This window comes from Crinia signifera, chromosome 5 (assembly GCF_055691185.1).
Source record: "Crinia signifera chromosome 5, ASM5569118v1, whole genome shotgun sequence".
NCBI classification, from domain to species: Eukaryota; Metazoa; Chordata; class Amphibia; order Anura; family Myobatrachidae; genus Crinia; species Crinia signifera.
In genome coordinates this window covers 327,213,581-327,240,505 of record NC_139221.1, presented here as the reverse complement: position 1 = coordinate 327,240,505, position 26,925 = coordinate 327,213,581, and the positions used below count along the sequence as shown (strand labels likewise).

The following is a 26,925-nucleotide window of genomic DNA, read 5'->3' as shown; positions in this document are numbered from 1 at the left end:
ACATGACAGATTATTGGCTGATTGGCTGGTACATGACAGATGTTGATCGACTAGTACGGTATCGCACTTCACTTTATCTCTCTCCAAGCATTGCATTGGGACTAAGATGCATTTCCCAGCAAACAAGAAACATTGGCCCAGGTCTGGCAGAGTCTCTGGCGCACCCTGAGTGTGGCATGACTGCAGATATAGGTGTGATTTCTCCTGGGCTCGCAGATATAAGACAGTGGATGCTGACTTATATTTGCGGGCTCTGGGTCGAGGACAGGGCTGGTGGCTGATGTCATCTTTAGACAATTTCAATAATAATAGCTCCGCCCTTTTTAATCAGAAAGACCACGCCGGACACTTCTTTATCTAGATGGGGAAATCCATGAATCCCCCAAAACTTGGTGCTCTATGAAACATGAGCACGTCCTGTGTCCTGATAGATGGGTTACAACAAGCAATTGATTGACACCTATTTTGCAATTGCGCAGTGGTTTTGAAATGTCATTTTGTTCAATTGCGTCGGTTATATTGTAGCAGAAACATTTCCATTCTCTTTGGATGACGTGTAAAATGCAGCAGAGAGAAAGTTCTTTCCTTAATGAAACGCGCTGGTTGTTGCTAACTCGGTTTATACATCGCCTATGGAGACGGACATGTGAACTTGGAGCTCACACTCACAGAGTGTAGTCTATTTATCTGTTTAATGTACATTGGGGGTTATTCTGGTTCACTCGGAAAGGCGCAATCACTCTCTAAATGACAAAACCTTGTGCACTGCAGGTGGGGATGATGTAACCTGTGCAGAGAGAGTTAGATGTGGGTGTTTTATTGTTTCTGTGCAGGGTAAATACTGGCTGATTTATTTTTACACTGCAATGTAGATATCAGTTTGAAGTAAAACCCCACCCAGATCTAATTCTCTCTGCACAAGTTACATCTGCCCCACCTGCTGTGCATATGGTTTTGTCCATTAGAGAGTGATTGTGCCTTTCTGAGTGAATCAGAATAACCCCACTTGCGTGAGTTCTGTGTATGCTGTACCCCCCAACAGAGCGTGCGTCCCCCCCCCCCCAACAGAGCGTGCGTCCCCCCCAACAGAGCGTGCATCCCCCCCTTCCCAGAAGAAGCTGCATTTCAGTCATTGCCGGGATTGGCCGATGGGGATGATTCTTCCCTGCAATAATATTTCTTCCCACAGATAGCATTGCTATGGAACCGATCCCCCTTCTTTCTGCATAGAGCGCCTGCTATCATTGCCACTTAATTCTGTTTGTTTGTGTGTTCATTAGCAAGTCCCCCAGGTGGTATTAATCACCTTCCATAACCCCGTCCCTGTCATATCCGGGCTCGCTCCCTGCTCACCAGGCCTGGCTGCGGATGGTTCCTCCCTCTGCAGAAGGAAGGAGCTATGAGTGAGCAGAGAAGCTGAATACACATGTATGTATCATCAATCAGACCCAGCAGGGTTCCCTGCCTCTTACTTTGTCTAATGATGTGAGAAGGAGTGCGGAGCAGAGCAGCTTTTCTCCTGATTACTACTGGGGACTAACCGAATAAAAACTTGGCCCAAACAAGCAAACAGCTGACGCAACAGAGGCGTCTGTGTCCCGGCTCATTCCCTACTCCACAACTCTGTAATATGGATGAGAAACAGGCTGAAATGTGTCAGGATGGGGGGTTCTGGGTACTCATAACCCCCGCCCCCTGTGTGCGCTGCTGCTGCCTTGAGGCAAGATTTATGTTATCACTTGGACTCCGGTTCCGTGTTCTGGTACCCAGTGAACACGGTTTTACGTCATGTAATGCACCCTGTAGCAAAAACTTTCTACAGGGTTTCAAAAACACCAGAGCGTGTCCTCGTCAGTACTCACAACAGCTTCAGTGATGTGCGGCTTCGTTTAAACTTACAAGACGCGGAGGAACAAGAAACAAATCACAACAGGGCTGAACGTTTTGCAACTTCAACTGTTTTTTCAACTTCAGTTGTAGCCAGGGCTATTTTTGTGCAGGCTCCAGCAGGAACTGTGGCCCTTATTCTAGTTCACTCTTTCTGACAAAATATTTCTTAGATGGACAAAACCATGTGCACTGCAGGTGAGACAGGTGTTACTTGTGCAGAGATAATTAGATTTGGGTGGGGTTTTACACCTGCCTCACCTGCAGTGCACATGGTTTTGTCCATCTACTAAATATTTTGTCTGAAAGAGTGAACTAGAATAAGGGCCACAGTTCCTGCTAGAGCCTGCACAAAAATAGCCCTGGTTGTAGCACATAAAAAGCCTGAGACTTATTTCGGTACTTATGTAATATCTGGACTCCCGTTTTTCTTATGAGACCGCGTCCCCTCGCGGGGCTCGCTGCGCTCACCACGCTTCGGGCACGGTGGCTCGCTGCGCTCGCCACACTATATAAAATCAACTCCATGCGTAGTTGGATAGTAGGGGTATGAAAAAATGGGGTGCATTTAACATGGGAGTCCAGATAATACATAAGTACCTTTATTTCTTATTTCTCCACTTCCTGTAAGTGTAAATGATCTATAGATTGTAAGCTTGCGAGCAGGGCCCTCATACCTTTGACTGTCTGTAAATACCCAGTTTGTCTCCTATTGTAAAGTGCAATGGACGGTACTCTTTACCTAGAAGGGCGACCATCGTGACCATCGCGACCATCGAATGCACTAAAAATCGGGTGCGACGCGATGCCCGCGATGGCCGCGATTTCCCATAGGGACCAATGTTAAAAATGAGATTGGACCCGATTGTAGTGTTCAATGCCTCAATGCCCGCGATTTTTACATAGGAAACAATGTTAAATGGGCCACAGAGCCCTAATAGTCACCGTGAACTCTGAAATGGCCCCCACAATTGTTAACGCCACCCCACGATCAACGCGAACCCGAAGCGTGGCGAGCGCAGCGAGCCCGCGAGGGGCGGCGGTACGCGTCCTCCGACCTTTTCATGCCCTACTATCGACGTCGGCGTGGAGTTGAGAATAGAATAGTGTGGCGAGCGCAGCGAGCCACCGAGGCCCGAAGCGTGGCGAGCGCAGCGAGCCCCGCGAGGGGACGCGGATACCTTCACAGTTATACGCGTCCCCTCGCGGGCTTCACAGGTGTCCGTGGCGAAAAGCGGACACCAGTGAAGCCCGCGAGGGGACGCGTTTACCTGTGAAGGTATCCGCGTCCCCTCGCGGGGCTCGCTGCGCACGCCACGCTTCGGGCTCGGTGGCTCGCTGCGCTCGCCACACTATTCTGTTCTCAACTCCACGCCGACGTGGATAGTAGGGCATGAAAAGGTCAGAGGACGCGTACCGCCGCCCCTCGCGGGCTCGCTGCGCTCGCCACGCTTCGGGTTCACGTTGATTGTGGGGTGGCGTTAACAATTGTGGGGGCCATTTCAGAGTTCACGGTGACTATTAGGGCTCTGTGGCCCATTTAACATTGATTCCTATGGCCAAATCGCGGGCATTGAGGCATTTAACATTAAAATCGCGGTCAATCACCGTTTTTAACATTGATCCCTATGGGAAAATCGCGGTCATCGCGGGCACCCGTTTTCAATGTACCCGCGATTTACCCGCGATGGCCGCAATTTTTTACCCCCGACGCCCGCGATTCCAATAGCGGGCGCCCTTCTAGGTAAAGAGTACCCAATGGACTATGCTGCGCTGTTGCGAGGGTTGACAAGGACATGCTCAGGTGTGTTTGGAACATATTGGGTTATCATATTGTTGTCTGTCATGTGACAAAAGGCTCACACATAGATCTGTAACTTAAAGTGCATACACATTAGATGATATATTGCTAACGATATGATCAATAACGATATTGTTAATGATATATTGTGTATATTGTCCAGTGTATATGCACTGTAACTTTAACAATTAACTCCCACTGGTCTTTCCTGGCGCCCCCCATCTCCCATTGTATGTATGATATAATGCTGTTGATATTTTCAACGACTGCATCTTCAGCGGGCCTGGTGACATCGCAGAACAATACCGTAATGATATCGTTCAATGTGTATACACTATACTGTTCCCCTCGGAGTTCAAGGGAAATCGTTGACCATATCAATCGTAAATTATATTGTCTACTGTGTATTCATCTGTAGTCATTGATACATAGATAGATAGATAGATAGATAGATAGATAGATAGATAGATAGATAGATTCAATAAATTGAGTGGTCCCTGTGCTTAGCTGCTCTCCTCCTATTTATAATGTGTATATCAGTGATCAGTATGAAGTCAGCCTGGCACCCCATTCCTGTGTACTACATTGGCACTCAGTGTCATATATAACATTCCTACAATGTACAGTACAGTACCGCAGTAACATTATATATGGCACTCGTGTTATCTATAACATCCCTACAATTTACACTACAGTTCCACAGTAAAGTTATATATGGCACTCATGTGTCATCTATAACATCCCTATAATGTACAGTACAGTACCGCAGTAACATATATTTCATTCATGTGTCATCTATAACATCCCTATTATGTACACTACAGTTCCGCAGTAACGTTATATATGGCACTCATTTGTCATCTATAACATCCCTACAATGTACAGTACAGTACCTTAGTATCGTTATATATGGCACTCATGTGTCATATATAACATCCCTACAATGTACACTACAGTACCACAGTAATGTTATATATTTATGACATTCATGTGTGATCTATAACATCCCTACAATGTACAGTACAGTACCTCAGTAACATTATATATGGCACTCACGTGTCATCTATAACATCCCTACAATGTACAGTACAGTACCGCAGTAACATTATATATATGGCACTCGTGTCATCTATAACATCCCTACAATGTACAGTACAGTACCGCAGTAATGTTATATATATATATATATATATGTATATATATATATATGGCATTCATGTGTCATCTATAACATCCCTACAATGTACAGTACAGTACCACAGTAATGTTATATATATATATGGCATTCATGTGTCATCTATAACATCCCTACAATGTACAGTACAGTACCTCAGTAACATTATATATGGCACTCACGTGTCATCTATAACATCTCTACAATGTACAGTACAGTAACTCAGTAACATTATATATGGCACTCGTGTTATCTATAACATACCTACAATGTACAGTACAGTACTGCAGTAACATTATATATGGCACTCGTGTTATCTATAACATCCCTACAATGTGCACTACAGTTCCGCAGTAAAGTTATATATGGCACTCATGTGTCATCTATAACATCCCTATAATGTACAGTACAGTACCGCAGTAACATATATTTCATTCATGTGTCATCTATAACATCCCTATTATGTACACTACAGTTCCGCAGTAACATTATATATGGCACTCACGTGTCATCTATAACATCCCTACAATGTACAGTACAGTACTGCAGTAACATTATATATGGCACTCACGTGTCATATATAACATCCCTACAATGTACAGTACAGTACCGCAGTAACGTTATATATGGCACTCACGTGTCATCTATAACATCCCTACAATGTACAGTACAGTACTGCAGTAACGTTATATATGGCACTCATGTCATCTATAACATCCCTATAATGTACAGTACAGTACCGCAGTAATGTTATACTGTATATGGCACTCGTGTTATCTATAACATCCCTATAATGTACAGTACAGTACCGCAGTAATGTTATGTATATGGCACTCGTGTCATCTATAATATCCCTATAATGTACAGTACAGTACTGCAGTAATGTTATATATGGCACTCGTGTCATCTATAACATCCCTATAATGTACAGTACTGCAGTAATGTTATGTATATGGCACTCGTGTCATCTATAACATCCCTATAATGTACAGTACCGCAGTAATGTTATATATGGCACTCATGTCATCTATAACATCCCTATAATGTACAGTACCGCAGTAACGTTATGTATATGGCACTCGTGTCATTTATAACATCCCTATAATGTACAGTACAGTACTGCAGTAATGTTATGTATATGGCACTCGTGTCATCTATAACATCCCTATAATGTACAGTACAGTACTGCAGTAAGGTTATGTATATGGCACTTGTGTCATCTATAATATCCCTATAATGTACAGTACAGTAACGCAGTAACGTTATATATGATTATGTAGCACGTTTCTGCTGTTGGTCATCCTGATAATCACCGCAGAGCATATGGCGTGTCCTGGGGCACCTCTACGCCCTAATTACATGTCAGAATCCTCCACGTGAGACCAGTAAAGAACAAACTGGTGATGGGCAGCGGGTGGCACAGACGGGCGAGGGGGGGCGGTACTGCTGCCAGTGTCTTTGGCATTAATTAATTGCATTAAAGCTTACTACATAGAACACATGTACACATATACCTCTGCATCCGTGCCCGTACATGTAATGTGGATTACCACACATGTAATAGGATCGTCTACATAACACTGACGCAGATCTGTGTGTGTAATGTTACATGATGATGATACAGCAGGTCGACCGTCAACAGTATCTAGATTAACAGTCAATACGTCGACAACATAAGGTTGACATGGAAAAGGTCAACACATGAAAAAGTCGACAGTCCAAAAAATTCAAACAATTGTGAAAAACTGACATCGACCTTTTGATGTGCTGCCCGTTGCCATGCACATTAAATAAAAACTAGGATCTTATTGGTTACTATGGGCAACACCCCATCTTCAATATAACTCTCATCTTGGTAGATTTACCCCTCAATGTCACCATTTTGTACCACACCCAACTACTGGGTTCTTTGGTGAATTTCAGATTTCAGGTAGGAACATATTTACCAAGTGGAGAAGCGTCTTTCTCATGCGATAACCGATGTGAAGTCTATTGCCGAGCAGAAGCCGCTGCTACTGATCCTCAGTCCTGTAACGTCAGCCGCGCCCGCCCCAGGCAGGCATCGGCTCGCCCAGGTGCCCATGGGAACGCCCATAGACTAGTGGCCACGGGAATATTTTTGGAACTGCAATAAAATACCGTCCCTTTGAAGATTCACATCATACCCTCCAACAGTACCGAATTTGCCGGTACAGTACCCGTTTTGAACGGTCTGTACCGGCAAATAAAAACTATACTGATTGTACCGTTTTTTAAAGAAATGACAGCCGGGCAGAGAGCAGTCTGTGCACTGCCCGGCTGTATATAGTCAAAGCAGCCTGGTCCGTCGCTATTTTCAATTCTCTCACTGGACCGGGAACCAATCAGGAGAGGCATTGGTGGCTTTGTTGACCGCTCCTGATTAGCTGTTGGACCGTGAGCGGCTATTGGTTCTTTGAGGCTGCTTTGACTATACAGCTGGGCAGCGCACAGACCGCTCTCTCTCTGCCCGGCTGTCATTTCTTTAAATATTGTGCTTCCAGCGGCTCCCCCTTGGCAACGAGCAACCCCCCCCCCCCCCGGCAACAAGCAATTTCACTCCCCCGAGGCAATGAGAAATTCACTCCCTCCAGCCCCCTTGGCATCTAGCATAATGAAGCCCCTGGCATCAAGCAAGAACCCCCTAGCAATGAGCATGTAGCTAAACGGCACTTATGTGTCAAAGATGTAATGGACATTACGGTTTGTTATATAGTATGTAATGGGCATCATGATGTGTGGCTCAATATGTAATGGGCATTACGGTATGTTATATAGTATGTAATGGGCATCATGATGTGTGGCACAATGTGTAATAGGCATTACGGTGTGTGACCTTGGGGGTTATTTTGGTTCACGCTTTCTGACAAATTCCTTCTTAGATGGACAAAACCATGTGCACTGCAGGTGGGGCAGATGTTACTTGTGCAGCGAGAATTAGATTTGGGTGGGGATTTACTTCAAAGTGAGATCTATATTGCAGTGTAAAAATAAAGCAGCCAGTATTTACCCTGCACAGAAACAAAATAACTCACCCAAATCTAATTCTCTCTGCACATGTTACATCTGCCCCCCTGCAGTGCACATGGTTTTGTCCATCTAAGAAGGATTTTGTCAGAAAGAGTGAACTAGAATAAGGCCCCTTGTGTGTAATTGGCATTCTGGCGTGTGGCTTTATGTGTAATGGGTATTACGGAGTTTGCTAAAATGTGTAATGGGCTTACGGTGTGTGGTATAATGTGTAATACCACGCCCATTTTTGTGATGCCACGCCTCCTTTTCGCGAGGTCATGCCCTCTTTCTGAATGTGTACCGTTTCAGTACAAGGTCTGACATCCTCTTCCTATGGATCCCGGTTCCAGGTCTACCAGTTGCGTCCTTGGTATTTGCAATATTGTTTGTTTCCTGACAGCTATCTGGAACAGATCCACTGGGATTATACCTCTATCACAGCAGCTATCGGTGCAGCGTGAGACTATTCTGTGACCCACGCTGGGAAATGTTGGGTAATGCAGGGAAATCGCAGTGATACCGGCGGTCTGAATGGGATGTGATGGATCTCATTACCGGGGGCAGTTACATCTGACTCTCTGGGGGCTTCTGTTCTGCAGAGGGAATACAGGAACGTCGGTGCTGGGAACTAATAGACTAACTCCAGGTTATGTTATGAGAAGAGCTGTAACAACAGGAGGCTGGATGACGGCTCCTGTGCGCCCCAATCAGTCGCTGTAATCACTGCTCTCTTATATTCTCAGGGTCTGAAGGTCAAAGCAAGAATTAGGTTGACAATGAGAAGGTCACATTTTTGGTCACGTTTTTTTGTGACCAAAAATTTTTTGAAAAACTCATGTCGACTTTTTGATTGTCCCCTCGTCAGCCTAATGTTTGTTAACCTTCTGACTCTCTAAACCTTCGCCTTGTCGACATATTTCATGTGCACGAAGTAAGCGACAGACCCCAACTCCTCAGTGTCTGATGCCCCAACTCCTTTGTGCCCCGCTCCCTCCTGTAAAGAACACATCATCCAACCCCTGCTCCGAGGGGCTATCTAGGACCGAGTCTGCCGCAGTGAAACAAAGTCTCTGATCGACTGAAATATAATTGTTTTCCCCTGCGCCGAGCAGAGCAGCTCCACAGTAAATCCTTTTTCCTCTCCATATGGCACATTGAGAGCTCAGGGAAGTTTGGGAGAATCGATGGCAATTCAATAATGTGGCTTCAGACAGAATACTCCATTGAGATGTATCAGAGGAAGACAATTTGTTTCTGCTGGCCTTTTATTATCGGTTGTTACATGGTGTCTTTGTGCTGCCGCAGTGGTGCATTTATAGCGTCACAACGCGGAGAGGTTTAACCCTTTACTGGTCAGGGAACGATGCACTGAATAGATGGGATATTGTCGGTTTATAGATCGGGGAGACTAACTATACATGTTGTATTATTGTATATATAATTCAGACGAGAGGCCGCTTTCATTCTCTGTCTGAACCCACAGTAGCCTTCAATGTGGAATGTTTTCAACTATTACAGAGGAATTTAAATATAGACAGTAAAAAGGATTTACCAAAGTGCGCTAATGTGACCCTGCAAGGACAAAGCCTTTTCTGCATCCTTATATCCAGGTACCCGTCACCCACTCATAGGGCCTGATTCTAATGCAGGTTCTAATGCAGGTGGGGCAGATGTAACATGTGCAGAGAGAGTTATGTACCCCATACACTTCTGCTATGTCCCAGGCAGCAGGGGGGCTGGTGTGCAACTGTAGACATAGGTGGGCGGCAGAAAAAATTTAATTAAATTCAAAACACTGGGTGGCCCTCTGATTGGTTCTCACATTCAGGCAGCCGCTGATTGGCTGGGCTCTCTCTCTCTCACCCAGAAGGCTGCTAAGTCTTTTTAAATATTTTTTTTTAAATTCTGCCACCAGCATTTGACTACCACCGAATGCCAGCCCTCCTGGGGCCCGCTCCACCACCAGGGCTCTTGCCGCACGCTCCGCTACACTGCTACCCGCCGCCAGTCGATCGCATTGCGTTCACTCTTGTAAATCCATAAATATTATTTGCCGCACATAATATCGATCAACGCGTCATTCGATCAGTTGGCCCGCGCATGGTGTTGAAGCCGCTTTTTTGACGGGATGGAAGTTTTGTGTCTTTAGCTTTTTAGCCCCCTAGGTCTTAGGGGTAAAGATAGGAGTTATATTGAAGGTGGGATGTTTCCCATAGCAACCAGATTCTGTCTATTATCTTCTAGGTTCTAAATAAATAAGAAGTACAATCTGATTGGTTGCTCTGGGCACCATCCTATCCCATGTTGGTAAATGTACCCCTTATTGTCTGGTTAATACAGCTGTGGGCGGTGTCTGTCTCGCTGGCACAGTTGGAGTGGAATTTTTTACCTCTGGTCACTCTGTAACCTCTATCTGGCTATAACATGCTACAAACTGTTGATTCATTCAGATGCTTCTATAAATACCAACTAATACATATAAAGGACACCGTCACCTCCAAAGGAGGAAAACAGGCAGGTTTCTCAGATATACAGAGAGAATCCCCCCAAAAAAACAGATGTCCAGTCAAGTCGCGGAATCCAGAACCCAGCTGTGGAGATATACCGGCGTCCCCTCGCTTCCAGCTTATCCTCTTACGGGATTAATGGGAGACAGAGGCTTTGGGAATAAGACGTTACAGTACATATAATAAACGGTGTAAACAAACTTCCAAGAGCTGCGATATGGAAACTGCGGCTCGGGCGGAGATTAGCGCAGGGTGGGGTGATGCGTTAACCCCCAAATCATGGGCGATAACGATGGAGACTCAGAAGATACCGTAAGACAAGACAAATGTGCATCTTCTCCTGCTGGCTGCTGATAGAGAGATGGAGATGCCAAGAGGATCTTAGGGAAGATTACCAGATGTTACCAGATGTTACTGGTTTATGGAACAGAGCTGGGCGCTGCCTGAGACAGATAATAAATACTGTATATACAATATAATGGGCTGCAGTGCTGGGTTCTAGGCACAACACTAATTCCTAATAAAGTAGCCTATATTTAGGGTTCCGCGTTCTCTGCCAGCTAGAACATCAGTATTGCACTGATAGCATCTTATCAGGAGATATATATTGTATATACTGCATGGGGAGAGAAAGGAGGAACAGAATCACATTAATAAAGTTAGTGTTAAAGCGCACTCTAAATTCATTGCAAAATTAAACTTCTTCATGTTTTTATTAGAAAAAGTAATTAATGGATAAATCAGAGATGCGATCATTATATTTCCCTAGAGACCTCTCTTACTTCTTTATTTGCAATGCTATTAAATCTCATTTACATTATTTTGTCATACCGCCAGACGCACACACGTATCTGTGTGTCACGTGTGTTTGCATGTTTGTTTGTTTTTATTCAAAAACAGCACAATAAAATTTACAATGAACTGCTAGGTCATGGGGTCATGTAATGATACCCGACGCGTTTTGTCTACAGTTTGACTTCATCAGGAGGATAATTAAGGAATTAAGATTTAATTCCTTTATTTTATTATGTAGTACATGACCTATTCTCGTTTTCATTAATATCATCAATTATTTTGTGGTATACCAATACTAATGAACTCGGGATTGAGATGAAAGCCTTGACAGATACAGGGGGGCGGGGGCGTAACTGCAGCAAACATGTACGAGGGCACATCTGTGTATATATAAAGACTTAGACCATTTTCATACAGTATGCATGTCAAATTTTGCTTACAAAGTGCCAGTGCTGTGTCTGCTTTTACTCAATGGTTGTGGTGCTTACCTGAATGCAATCATAGAATCCTCAGGTAATCAGCACTGTGATGAAGTTTGGAGAAATGAAACGCGTTGGGTGGCATCGCACTTGGTTGTTTGGCCTTGGATCACTGGCTGTGGGAGTTTTGGGCCTTGAAGCGGGAGGTGTCGTATATGGGATGGTTCCTAGCAATGTTATGTGACAGTGATGTCACTTGCGATCAGGTTGATTATATTTTATCTCTTGCGAGCATACTGTAGTATGTATATGATCCGGTTATGCCAGTCGTGTTGTGTAGATGCTATACGAGGGTCGAGGTAGCCTATAAAAGGATACAAAAAAGCAATACAAACAAAAGTGTTAAGGTAGGTAGGTGAAGTAACGCCAGTGGGCACTAGAGGCCACTGGACGGACCAAATTACTCCTTTGTGTGCTAAATTATGTCAAAACAGAAAGTAAAAGTAATTTATCCAGGGAAACTGATCGATTTTAAACTTGCTGGTTATGGAGAGAGGGAGCTGTGAAGACAGAGATTGGAGGTAGGGGCAGATAGGGGCTGGGGGTGGGATGGGGAATTTGTGGGCTAAAATGTGTCATAGCTAAATATGACAGTAAAAACTGTCCCAGCTCAAATTGAACGTACAATGCAGAAGCTGTCAATTTGATGGGCTATAACAAGTGTCTAAATAAGTGGCTACCACTATTAACAGATGGCGGACTGGCCACAAATGATGTGTTAGTAAGTTAGGTTAGGTAACTCCAGGTAACTTCCCAGTTAGCGAATAGTTATGGAGTGCGGTGAGGCCAGCAACGGAATTTAGACTTCTGGGATGCCGGACATAAGTATGCCAGGGTGGGTTAGGGTTAGGAAGGGGGAGGGGGGAGGTTTAGGCACTTGCGCGGGATTAAGGTTTAGGCTATAGGGAGGGTTAGGAGGGGCAAGGTTAGGATTGGGTAGGGATGCGCATCGACCATCGATAATTTGAAATCATCAATGGTTTATGGCTGATGTTGAATACCTTTGCCATCAAGGGTGGAGAGCCAGATGGTATACTTCCACCGATGGCACAGCAAAACCGATGTTTTGCTTTTTTTCCCAAAGTGACGGGACCTGGAGTAAGCTCCACCCCCTCCACCCATGAAACCCTGCCCTCACATTCTGATTGGTCCACAGGTCAATCGGTGAAACAAAATGAATGACCATCGATAGGTAAAACTATCGATGGTCATCCATCACATAGTTTATTACTATCGATGGCCGGTTGCAGTATCGCCATCGATGGCAAACATTGATGGCAACTGCACTAATGGCAATCCCTAGGATTGTGCTGTGGGGAAGGAGGGTTAGGGTTAGACAATTAGAAGAGGGGGAGGTGGGATGGTATAGGCTGCAAGGTACAGGGATTACTGTTAGGCAGTAGCAGGAGGGTTAGGGTCAAGCTTAGGGTGGGGGGGGTTAAGCTTGGGTGGGTTAGGCTCCAGTGGGAAGGGATAGGGTCAGGCTGCGGGGAGCGGGAGTGTTTGGGGTTACGCTGCAGCGAGGGAGGGCTAATCTTAGGGGGAGGGGTAAGAATATTTACCTGACCCCTGTCGGGATGCTGGCATCGGTATTCCAAGAGCTGGTCACCCATATATATATATATATATATATATATATATATATATATATATATATATATATATATATATATATATATATATATATATATATCCCTTTCTTAGCCATCTACCTGAATTGAAGACAGACTAAAGTGCAACTTCACACAAAGAACTGTGTTCTGTATTCCACGGACAGACGGGGAACTGTATTCTCCCTGATAAGCGTCCGTCAGCGCTGAGCCTGGAACCATACTGATTAATATTTTATACTACTGCAGATCTAATAATCCTGTCTGTGTCCAAACCTCATTATTGGGCCTGATCTTCTCCTTACACCACAGTGATTTGCCTCTTCCTTCATCTCTGTGGGCTGTGAGTCTCTCCGGGGGGATTTGCGGTGTCTGATCCCTGCTGATCTCTTCCCGGGGTCTCAGACCTGGGATGGTTATGTGGAATTGTAATATACATCTATATTTTCCCAGGGAGGGATCCGGGGAGAGATAAAGCCGCAGTGTATTCCGAACGCCCGCTCGGCTGTGTGCAGAGAATCAGTGAATTTGCATTTGTTTGACTTGTAAATCACTTACCTGCTGTTCACACTTGTGTCTCCCCCCACGCGTGATCATTTGTAACGCAGAGGAGCACGGACATAAGTACAATCTCATTCCACAATGTTATATCTTAACTACAGTAGATGACACATAAGAGCCAGATGCTGGTGACACATCCCATCCACCTCCCTCCTATTCCTGACAGTGAGACGCGGGTGTAACGTGATAATCTATTAGGTAATTACAGGGGAGATGGTGAGGGTTACACTGGCCCTTCCTGATAGATGGGTGGGGGTCTCTAAATCTCACCCTTGTACAGAGGCATGGAAAATTATTATTATTATTAGTAGTAGTATTGTTGGATTCGGTACGAAATCCCGACGGTCAAAATCCCGACAGGGTCAAAATCCCGAATGGGTCAAAATACAGACAAGGACAAAATCCCGACATTTATAATCCCGACAAGGACAAAATCCTGACATTTAAAATCCCGACAAGGTCAAAATACCGACATATAGAATGTACAGGTGAAACAGTCAACATGACTTTCGGTCGACAGGTGTCGAGGTCAACATTGTTTTTTTCACTGTTTTTTTGACCCGACATGTGCTGACAGGCGGTATTTCATGCCCTACCATCCACTAGGGCATGGTGGGAGAATAAAATAGTGTGCAGAGGGCAGCGAGGCACAGTGCCCGAAGCAATGTGAGGGAAGCGAGCAAGCGAGGGGCTGCGGTTCACTTCCAACTGTGTCCATGTCGACTGTGTCGACATTCGGGTAAAAAAACTGTGAAAAACCCATTTCGACCTCGCGACCTGTTGGCCGAAAGTCACTGTTTCACCTGTACATTCTATATGTCAGTATTTTGACCTTCTCAGGATGTTAAATGTCGGGATTTTAAATGTCGGGATTTTGACCCTGTCGGGATTTTGAACGTCGGGATTTCATACCGAATCCGTGTTTTGACATTTAATGAATCACCTGCCTCTCATCACTATTGGTAAATGTCTAGTTTGATACATCTGTCTATGTTATCTGTATGATGTGAAGTGTTGTATACAGGAGGGGTGTTGATTACAGAAGGTAGCAAGCTCATGGTGATAGCGAGAGGTGTCCTGGTTCTCTGTAATTACACTACGCTAAGGCTGTATAGGCAACTTCCCCGGGTAGCAGTGTTCTAGAGCAATATAGAAATTATCCTCTTTTTTATTTTATTTTTTATTGATTTCTGGGAACATTTTGTTCACCCCTACGTAAATAGAGGGGATAATGATCTCTGACCGGTGTTAGTAACTAACTGTGAAAGCCATCTAACTCAACACTATGGGTGCTTGGTCTCTGAGGTTTGTGTTACAGTACTGCCACAAGAGCACGCTACCCGCAGCAATATATCCGCTTGGTATAGCGGTTTGGGTATTGTCTGAGCCGCAGTTTGAGCAGTTGTTGGGGTTTCCCGTGCCCCCAGTATCGGTGGAGCACTTCCTTCCATGATGAGTGGATTTATTCCTTGCCCTAAATGCTACTGCCAACGTGCCAGTGATAACACCACTTTCTAAGAGGGGAGAAGGTGTTTCCAATTCACTTTCATCATACTCTGACACATACCCATCCTTTCGGTGTGCCTCCGCCTCATGGCCAACAAATCCCGTCTCCCAGTCCTTATCGTGTCCCTTCTTGTGTTGCAGAATATGGAGAAGGTTCTCGTCCCATCGGTGACGCTCATCGTCGGATGTGGTGTCTCTTCCCTCACGCTTCTACTTCTGATAATCATCTATGTCTCCGTGTGGAGGTGAGTAGGGATTTCCCATCAGTAATCTACTTTGGTTAATCAGCTTTAACATGATCCGTCTACACCTTTTCTACGCACTGGAATCGGTTGCACAACTTAAGTGGAATGTTGTTATAAAATGAGGTGCAGTGCCGATTTCGCCCAACAGGTGGAGTCGCTGATTATTGGGCACATTCTATAAAATGTATCACTTTATTGTCTTTGGAATGTTGGGGTTTCCTGTTTGAAATGCGTTGGGCACAAGACAGACTAGAGATAACGTGAGCTTGGGGTGTGTGTACGAGATATACTTGGGACAGTTGGGAGTGTCTAACAAACAGACATGTTGGCATATATGGCGTGGTCGACACGTTCAGCACAGTTTCGGTGTCACTCCATATGTCCAACTAAAATGTAAGTCACTAGGAGGGTCCCTTCTGATCATCAGCAATTATAAACGTCTCAGGTCTCTTCTTACATTGGTTAAAGGGATGGAGCGAAACGCGTTCCGCCACAGTAATTTACATGGGCTCTAGAGAGGTAAAGGGCAAGAGTCGCTCTCGGTAAGAGACGTCATCATGGCTGCCCTCGCTTTGTGTGAGCAAGTAACAGATCTGATAGGATGACATTGGAAGGGGTGCGGTGTAGAAGATCTACAGCAATTACATCCAACCAGCACTGAGAATTATGCTGTCCGGCATATGTGGGCCTCATGCAAAAGCAGTCAGTATTTACTCAGCATGCAAAACAAATAAAAGTGTTTGCACCCCGGGCGTTGCAAAGTGGTTTATTACAGACACAGGGTCACAGTAACCGCTGTTATTATTTCTGCTCCTGCACATTACACTATCGCTATGGAAACAATTGTATCGTACAGTACATCTCCGCAGCAGATTGAGGTGTCATGAGATCGGTCAGTGGGAAGATAAATAGATCTATCTTTAAATCCCAAATGAATTTTGTATCCCCCGGGCAGCGACAGGCTGTTGAGAATTTTTGTGCGAGTTGCGTAGTTGTTTCCAGGCGACCCATTAAATTGTCACTCATTCCATGTATTAGCGGAACTGGGTCATTCATTAGGGATTATTAACTGATTGTACTTAGGCAAGGGCGTAACTACCATAGGTGCAAGGGGTGCAGCTGCTATGGGGCCCAGAGCTGAAGGGGGCCCATCTTTGCTGTCTAACTAATATGATTTACATACATTTATCACCATCAGTTGCTAAACAGGGGGCCCTTACAAACTTTTGCTATGGGGCCCAATAATATCTAGGTACGCCTCTGTACTTAGGTGCACATCCTGGACTGACCCACCGCGGTGCACCAGAGGGGACTTGTATCTGCTAAGGATGAAAGCTAACGCCTGATTGGTTTATCATTTCGGGGAAATTCTGCACCTAGGGGTAATGTTTTTTAATGAGCCGCCCCACTGTCCTCTGGAATTTCTAATTCCCAATATTCATCTATAGAATTAATTGCAATTCCAGTATTCTCTGTATTTGAGGATCATTAATTGCCGTTAAATATTGCTACAATGTGTCCCCTGTAAACTCATCAAATTATAAAAAAATGACTGTGTCTGTCTCTAATTTCAGGTATATCCGGTCGGAACGCTCCGTCATATTAATCAACTTCTGCTTGTCCATCATTTCTTCAAATGCCTTAATACTTGTTGGGCAGACACAGACCAGGAACAAGGTACAAGTGCTTCCCGTTACTGGCGTTACGGTAATATCCCCCCGGAGTGCTTCCGTTTTATTTGCTCTGAAAAGTAGCGAGCGGCACACTAAGCGATTTATTGTTCGGATGACTATCAGCGCGGTTATTTTCTATCAGTGGAAGGTTGCGATATCGCACACATCGATTTCGTGTCACGCCGCCCTGCATTTCCATTTGCCCACCCACAATGAGGATAGGATAATCAGGATAAACCATAGTTAATATGGGCATGGGCAGATTACAGATAATGCCCACACACTGCCCAATATCGGGATCTTTTAGCCGATATCTTCTGGCAAGCCTGTATCGATAATCCATACTGACCATTTCTGGTCGCTATTGGACCATTTTATCTGCGCTTGGATAAAAGGCTCATTGCTGACACCTGAATATTGGCAAATCTGTCCAATAATTGTACAGTGTGTATCTAGATTTACAGTAGGATAACATGAAATACACATTCTAACACTGATTACAGATCCTCTTTTATCATAGGTATCTATGTACTAAGCCTTGGAGAGAAATAAAGTTTCCCATCAATCTGCTACTAACCGACACGTTACAAGGTTAAAATGACAGTTAGGGGCTGATTGGCTGGTACTTTATCTTTTTCCAATTCAGAACCGCAACTAAACACATATCCTTCTTTATATAATATTCATGCACTTACTCTCTTTTATTCTGTTACAGTACCCTTTAGTAAATAACAAGTTTCAATATACAGATGGTGCGCTTCTCAGCCAGCGTTGCTCAGGGGGAGCTCCGTTGGAAGGGGATATGTGTGTGTCCCCTTCCAGCGGCTGACGGGGGCTGGCGGTTGGCGATCCGACCGCCAGACCCCCGCTAGAAGAGAGGCGCTCCATCTGTACTGCTTTTCTCGGGCTTCAAACCCATACACTGTTGCATTACAGTCAAACACCCTACTCCTTGAGCTAGCCAGGAGATGCCAAGCCTCTTAATAGAGGGAAGCTTAAAAATGAAAGTAATTCAAACAATTAACTGACAGGTGCCGCCAACAGCACCTCCTACCCTACAATGTTGTGTGCAGTGGCCCAGTCTGACCCACCCTCGTTACCACCCACTGATGATACCAGCACTGATTATTCTAGTGTTTTTTACCATTAAGTTGTACCCGCATTGTGTCTTGCTTGTCTGCTCTGAGGTTCACAGTGCACCCGGCTTACTCACAGAGAAGACATTTCAGAATCCATCTAATTAAACTTAGCAGCCACGAGCAGGGATGCCCAAATCCGTCCTCCGGAGCCACGGGCTTGCCAGCGATGTAGGATGTAACTAATTAAAACAAACAGTCAGTTACCGCTGATCTGTGCTGGGGATCACTGAGCGCATTTTCTATTCTGTAGCATTTCGCCAAGTTCTGGATTCCCCACCGAGAGGATCTTGGGCCCCGGACAGATGAAGCGATGGACTTATTAACCTTCTTTAGTAATGATTAAATCGTCCGTCCAGCTTGTATGAGTCCGCATTTAAGTCAGAGTGGCAGGAAGTCCCCGCTTGGGGTCTGATTCGGGTTGACTCGCTAAGAAGCCTGAAATCGCTGCTGATTGAGCCATGTAACGCCACCTGCCGGGTGAACGAATGCCCGCCCACCGCGCAAACATCCCCGCCGCATTCTAGTGGATGTTTTGCATAAATATCCTTTCACAGGGGAACGTACGTTGGCGAAATCATTCGATTTCTCCCTGTTCTCAAATATAAGTCAGTCTTGACTGACCTATATTTGCGGCGTCTTGCTCCAAGAACGGGGGGGGGGGGGGGGGGCAGCTGACCTACTGTGACTGTGTTGGGGATGCCCAGAGTTTTTCTGGGCGCACCCAGTTTTTTGCCATCAGCCCCCCCCCCCCCCCCCCTACATACAGTATGTGCAATGCGCAAACATCGGCCCTCGTGCGAATACACCGGGGACCGACTAGATCAGGCCCTTAATACCAATGCTATAATAGGCTCCCAGCGCATTCTGCGTATTCTATTAACTGTGCCTCGTGCACCTCGCCACCTCCCAAATCATAGACTTTCATCATCCTGTAATGAGACTCTTCTGCTCATCCTGTAATGTGACTCCTCTGCTCACCCTGTAATGAGACTCCTCTGCTCATCCTGTAATGAGACTCCTCTGCTCCTCCTGTAATGAGACTTCTCTGCTCCTCCTGTAATGAGACTCCTCTGCTCATCCTGTAATGAGACTCCTCTGCTCATCCTGTAATGAGACTCCTCTGCTCATCCTGTAATGAGACTCCTCTGCTCATCCTGTAATGAAACTCCTCTGCTCATCCTGTAATGAGACTCCTCTGCTCATCCTGTAATGAGACTCCTCTGCTCATCCTGTAATGAGACTCCTCTGCTCCTCCTGTAATGAGACTCCTCTGCTCCTCCTGTAATGAGACTCCTCTGCTCCTCCTGTAATGAGACTCCTCTGCTCATCCTGTAATGAGACTCCTCTGCTCATCCTGTAATGAGACTCCTCTGCTCATCCTGTAATGAGACTCCTCTGCTCCTCCTGTAATGAGACTCCTCTGCTCATCCCGTAATGAGACTCCTCTGCTCCTCCTGTAATGAGACTCCTCTGCTCCTCCTGTAATGAGACTCCTCTGCTCCTCCTGTAATGAGACTCCTCTGCTCATCCTGTATTGAGACTCCTCTGCTCCTCCTGTAATGAGACTCCTCTGCTCCTCCTTTAATGAGACTCCTCTGCTCATCCTGTATTGAGACTCCTCTGCTCATCCTGTAATGAGACTCCTCTGCTCGCCGGGTCCCCTGGTATAGTCTGTGGCAGTGTTTCCCATTTCTCAGGGGGTTACCGGCAGTGCAGGTTTTACAGATCTCCTCAATAAATAATTAGCTCTACCTGTGCATCTTTTCAAATCCGTCAGCCAGTCATGAAAACACCTGTTCACCAACTCGGAGATCTAGAAAACATGCGCTGTCAGAGGTCACTGCGGACTGGGAAACACTGGCTGAGGTTATGGTACAGAACAGGAAATGCCGCTTCTCTGATTGCACCTCTCCATCTGTAACGCAGGTAATATGCACCCTGGTGGCCGCCTTCCTCCATTTCTTCTTCCTGTCGTCTTTCTGCTGGGTGCTGACGGAAGCCTGGCAATCCTACATGGCCGTGACGGGGCGGCTGCGCAACAGGATCATCCGGAAGCGCTTCCTCTGCCTAGGATGGGGTGAGATCCCTTGTATTTCATTGGCTTATGTGTAATGGGTGCAGCCTGCTCCGATATACTTATACTCACCTATCTGGTGCGTCGGCATTGCACCAGCGGCGGAAACCACAGAGAACATAGTACAAGTGCCAACTGCCTGGACACCTGCGGAGAACATGGGCCCTCTGTGCCCTTACACACTGATACATAGGGGGAATGTACTAAGATGGGAGTTATATATCACATGGGGTGTTGCTATGGGCAACCAATCAGATACGATCTATTATCTAGAAGGTGCTAAATAAATAAGAAGTAGATTCTGTATGGTTGCCCATAGCAACATCACATGTGAAATAGAATCCACATCTTAGTAATTGTCCCCCATACTCTTACACACTGTTACATAGTGTCCCATGCTGTTACATAGTGTCCCATGCTGATACATAGTGTCCCATGCTGTTACATAGTGTCCCATGCTGTTACATAGTGTCCCGTGCTGTTACATAGTGTCCCATGCTGTTACATAGTGTCCCATGCTGTTACATAATGTTACATTGTTTTGCATACTGTTACATAGTGTCCCATGCTGTTACATAGTGTCCCATGCTGTTACATAGTGTCCCGTGCTGTTACATAGTGTCCCGTGCTGTTACATAGTGTCCCATGCTGTTACATACTGTTACATTGTGTTGCATACTGTTACATAGTGTCCCGTGCTGTTACATAGTGTCCCATGCTGTTACATAGTGTCCCATGCTGTTACATAATGTTACATTGTTTTGCATACTGTTACATAGTGTCCCATGCTGTTACATAGTGTCCCATGCTGTTACATACTGTTACATTGTGTTGCGTAATGTTACATATTGTTACATAGGGCCTGATTCAGAGCTGGTTGCAGTTTTGCTAAATTTTGTGGTAGTTGGCAAAGCACAGCACAGGAGAAAGAAAGTGTAGGTAGAGTGGTGCGCTGTCAATAGCCGCTGGCACTGGGTAGTCAAGCCCAAAAGCTAGCTGTTTTCCAATGATATGACAAGACGGTTCTCGATAATTAATATTTAATTCATAACAAAGGTGATGTACATCTATCACATAATACAAAAAAGATAATAAAAATACACATATAAAATGAGCAATTGATGCTGTCAGGGGTATTGAATTAGGAGCTCCACTTCTAGGAGTATTGTAAATGTTAGAAGTAATGGGCATAAGTTACATGTCTGGATAATGTCCAGTGGTGGTGACGGCAAGTGTCCTGGTTTGCCCTATAATTGCAAGGGCTCAGGCCTCCCGATTAGGCGTGTGTTCCTCCTTGTGGCTGGAAATTAGGGAAATTGCAGATAACCCAACAATGGCAATGTCCAGTTATGAACAGGAGTCTCACGTGGATGGAGAAGGACAGGTCACAGGTGGGATGGTGCGCCCAGATTTTGAATAAGCTTAACGCGTTTCCCCGGATGTTTGCGTCCGGCTTCCTCAGGAGCAAGTGCTTATGCCCATTACTTCTAACATTTACAATACCCCTAGAAGTGGAGCTCCTAATTCAATACCCCTGAAAGCACAGCACAGGGCCTGGCTGCCCCCACGCTGTGTACCCCCCACGCTGTGTTCACAAACATTTGTGGGTCAATCACTAAAGCGAGTGCTTCACTCCACACCAAAGTGCTCGCTCCCTGACTGCGCAGCATAGCCGCCAACAACCTTCCCCCGAAGCGGCCCAGACACGCCCCCCCCCCCCCCCCATTGGAACTTAAACTGCATTCACCAGGTAATTGCAGTGTAAGTGTTCATCCAGGCGCACTGCGACACCTGCGTACGGTCGGAATAATTAGGGAAATTTACCAATATGAAAAACCTAGTTTTTCGTATTGGTAGTTTCCCTACGACTGCATACCTCTGTTTAAGTCGTATGCAAAGTCGTGTTCCGGAGGATCAGTTACAAAGCAGTCATATACGACTGCTTTGTAACCCTCCGATGGTGTAATGATTCGTATTAGCGGCCGTATATACGGCCGCTAATACGAATTATTTCTAGCAGTCTGCACGGATCAGTCAGATCCGTGCAGGCTGCAAGGTGTAAAAAAAAATAGAAAAAATAAATAAATTTAAAAAAAAAACGGCGTGGGGTCCCCCCCACAGCCGAAACCAGCACCAGGCTGAAGGAGCCGGGGCCGGTAATTAAAAATCAGGGAGCCCGACAAATAGGGGTTCCCCGATTTTTAACAACCAGCCCCAGGCTCCAGGTCCAGGGCTGGTTCCCAAAATACGGGGGACAAAATGAGTAGGGGTCCCCCGTATTTTAAGAACCAGCCCCAGGCACAACCAGCCGGCAGGGTAATGTCACAGCCGGGGGACACTTATAATACAAGGTCCCGCGGCCAAAACATTCTCCCTACCGACCAGTCAGCCTGGCCAGGGGCCCTGGGGGAGTGGGGACCCCCCCAATGAAGGGGTCCCCCCCCTCCAGGACTTACCTGACCAGGCTGAAGCCTGGTGCTGTCCTCGATGCCCCTGGGCGGTGGGCATCGAGCTGATAAATGTTGTAAAAAAAAGATGAACCTATTGTTTTTTACTGTGGCACTACAAGTGCCAGCAAGCCTCCCCAGCAAGCTGGGACTTGGAGAACCACAAGTCCAGCCTGCTGGGCATTAAAGGGCCCGCTGGCACTTGTAGTTCTACAGTTAAAAAAATAGTGCACAAAACACACTGACACACTTTTAAAATAAAACTTTATTACACACAAAGCCCACACATACTAATACTTACCTATCTTCTTCCCATAGGTCGCCCTGGTCCTGTGTCGGCGTCTTCTGGTCCTGTGTCGTCTTCTTCCTCCATGTCGACCGTCGTTGTCGCCGTCCGGATCCGACGAAATCCATTTGGGAAGCTGTGGAAGGAAACCATACTCACCTGTCCCAGCGCGACGTAGTCCAGGTAAGGGTCTTGGCAAAAAAACAAACCGACACCCGAATCCAAGCGGACACGACGGAGACGCACGTGTGTTTGTTTACATCGTGCGGCTACGCCTCCCGAATGCCGCTATTGGCCGCCTTGCGGCCTAGCGGCTCCTGATTGGCCGCTAGGCCGCAAGGCGGCCAATAGCGGCATTCGGGAGGCGGAGCCGCACGATGTAAACACCGTGCGTCTCCGTCGTGTCCGCTTGGATTCGGGTGTCGGTTTGTTTTTTTGCCAAGACCCTTACCTGGACTACGTCGCGCTGGGACAGGTGAGTATGGTTTCCTTCCACAGCTTCCCAAATGGATTTCGTCGGATCCGGACGGCGACAACGACGGTCGACATGGAGGAAGAAGACGACACAGGACCAGAAGACGCCGACACAGGACCAGGGCGACCTATGGGAAGAAGATAGGTAAGTATTAGTATGTGTGGGCTTTGTGTGTAATAAAGTTTTATTTTAAAAGTGTGTCAGCGTGTTTTGTGCACTATTTTTTTAACTGTAGAACTACAAGTGCCAGCGGGCCCTTTAATGCCCAGCAGGCTGGGACTTGTGGTTCTCCAAGTCCCAGCTTGCTGGGGAGGCTTGCTGGCACTTGTAGTGCCACAGTAAAAAACAATAGGTTCATCTTTTTTTTACAACATTTATCAGCTCGATGCCCACCGCCCAGGGGCATCGAGGACAGCACCAGGCTTCAGCCTGGTCAGGTAAGTCCTGGAGGGGGGGGACCCCTTCATTGGGGGGGTCCCCACTCCCCCAGGGCCCCTGGCCAGGCTGACTGGTCGGTAGGGAGAATGTTTTGGCCGCGGGACCTTATATTATAAGTGTCCCCCGGCTGTGACATTACCCTGCCGGCTGGTTGTGCCTGGGACTGGTTCTTAAAATACGGGGGACCCCTACTCATTTTGTCCCCCGTATTTTGGGAACCAGCCCTGGACCTGGAGCCTGGGGCTGGTTGTTAAAAATCGGGGAACCCCTATTTGTCGGGCTCCCTGATTTTTAATTACCGGCCCCGGCTCCTTCAGCCTGGTGCTGGTTTCGGCTGTGGGGGGGACCCCACGCCGTTTTTTTTTTTTATTTATTTATTTTTCTATTTTTTTACACTGAAGCCTGCACGGATCTGACTGATCCGTGCAGGCTAAAACGCAAATAGAACAGGAAAATGGTGTTCTATTTTCCTGTCGTATTTGCGTGGGTGTTTCACACCACTAAGCAGCCGTATTGTCAGTACGGCTGCTTAGTAAATCAGAAACCACCATTCTTTTGAATGGTGATTTCTGTCGTATCCTATCGATGGTGTAGGGCATTCGTATTTGTAACTACAAATACGAATGTTCCATCTTTAGGACTACGAATTGTTGTATTTTTGGGATTGTAAATCCCGAAAATACAAATTCGTAAAAAAAAGGTGTATTTCTCCCTACGAATACACCTTTTTTCTACGAATCCATTTTGGTAAATGTCCCCCATAATGTATCAGGAATATACAGTGCGAGATATGAGCCCATACAGGAGCCAGCCTGCCTTCCACATTGTCACCGTTATCCCCCCATTCACAGTGTCACATCAGTAAATCTGCGCAGTCCTCCTGCGTCATCTCCGTCCATTTCACGCTGCCATATTCCCAGCTGTGTCTCTCCCACTGTAAACACAAGGAGGCAGAAAGTGATAATTGGAACGGTGCGGACAGTTGCCATTGTGTGAGATCATTTGATTACATTGCTGGAATTACAGTCAGCACTTAGCATATCTCCATATGTATCTCTGCATCCCGCGCCGGAGACTCCGAGCCATCGGACGGGGGCGCGTTACCCTTTACCGACAAGGTGCTAATTATATTCCCAATATTCTGTCTTCTTGTAATAATAGTTCTCCTGCGAGGTGCGATTTGCAGATTACCCTATAGCTGCATTATTGCGGGAAGGGGTCGCGGTTTATGGGGTGAATGCAAATGATTGCATTTCATTTCTGTTCCTTCCTAATTGCATTGGCTGGAGGTGGTAAAACATAAGACCCTGGATTCCTGGTGACCTGACGAAAGCAATGTTCTAAGCGCTAGCAAGTAGCGAATGTATGGGGCGAAATAACTGCAGGGAAATGGGTTTCCGGGTATGAACGCGCCGGGCGCTGAAATCGCCAATATTCAAAAAGCAATTAGAGCAGAGATAGTAAACAGAGTCGTTGTCATTAATATGAAACCCATTTAATGTAACCTGCACATGATCAGGGCAACTAGTAATTAGCATAACTAATAACATGGTATTCCCCCCTCATTTTTGTTGCATGTGACGATGTATTAATAGATGCACATTGCTTATACCCCTTTTAGACATACTACCTGGGATTTTGTCCAGGTTTACCCGGGATTTTCAACCCAGGTCACTCCCGGGATTTTAGTAACAGACCCCCTTTCACACTGCACCTCAAATCCGGGAAAAACCCGGGTATACCCCTTTCACACATAAGCCAGGCTTTTCAAGCATTTCAGTGTTTCATTATTAAAATGGGACACGCCCCGGCAGCAAATAAAAGCAACATTACATGTTTAAAACAGAAAAACCCGGGTAAACCCATTCAGACATAAGCCGGGTATTATACCCGGGAGTTAAATAACGGGAAAAACCCTGGTCAATTGCAGGTGCTCACTATCCGGGAGCGAAATCCCGGGTATACCCTTTCAGACATACGCTAGTCCCAGGTTTGGGCGCGTTAATGTGAAAAAACCCGGGATTTTTGCATATGTCTGAAAGGGGTATTATTCTAAATTTGATCCCTGATCTGTCCCCCCCCCTCCCAGTGTATTGGATCTACAAGACACGGTTTAAATCTGCTCCAAAATAAAACCAGTTAGCAGCCAAATGAATACCAGTTTATAGAGTGCTCCGTTTACTGGAATAACTGTAGATATGTAAATTAGACCCCACTAAGTTGAATCACATGCTTAAAACCCAGATACGCACTTTTGATAGTTGCCAGGGGAAACACAGGATTTTACGGAGGTTTCCGAATGCCTAGTTTAAATCAAGTCCTGCCAGGCAATGAAGACTCCAAAAATATCTCATAACAATCTATAAAGTGCAGTGTATGTAATATATCATATATAACTAAACTTGCACATTCTCCCTCCTCATAGTAAGACACCTGTCTTGCTGCTAGCTGCTCTCTAGTCTTTGAGATCCAACGCGCTGATGGAGCATCCAAATCCACTCACACACTCGCACACACACTGCAAAGCAGCATGCAATGGTCGCACTTTCTGCCCCACCGTGATTTGGTTGCGCCCTCTGCGCTCTCCGTCCCGATTTTTAGCAGATGCTGATTGTTTACATAAAGCTTCAGCTAATCCGTTTCTGGAGAGGCGCCGGGAGAATAACCGTTCTGTAATGAAGACGTAATTAATGAACAAACTTATTTTTTGGAATCGGTAACTAGCGGATAAATATTACTGTGTAAATCTTCCCCGCTGTGCGCAGCGCTCTGCTGCCATTCTCCTTATGATATAGTGA

The 26,925-nt window shown here is 45.8% G+C and overlaps 1 protein-coding gene across 4 annotated transcripts in view; it reads left to right on the top strand.

The window, feature by feature from the left end:
* ADGRB1 (adhesion G protein-coupled receptor B1) overlaps window positions 1-26,925 on the top strand; it is a 399,558-nt gene that overhangs the window by 282,985 nt on the left and 89,648 nt on the right. For all 4 annotated transcript variants that reach the window (XM_083144946.1, XM_083144947.1, XM_083144948.1 and 1 more), the window contains 3 exons: window positions 15,492-15,595; window positions 17,170-17,272; window positions 20,334-20,484. In XM_083144946.1, coding sequence (XP_083001072.1) covers window positions 15,492-15,595; window positions 17,170-17,272; window positions 20,334-20,484 — 358 coding nt within the window. The remainder of the gene's footprint in view (window positions 1-15,491; window positions 15,596-17,169; window positions 17,273-20,333; window positions 20,485-26,925) is intronic.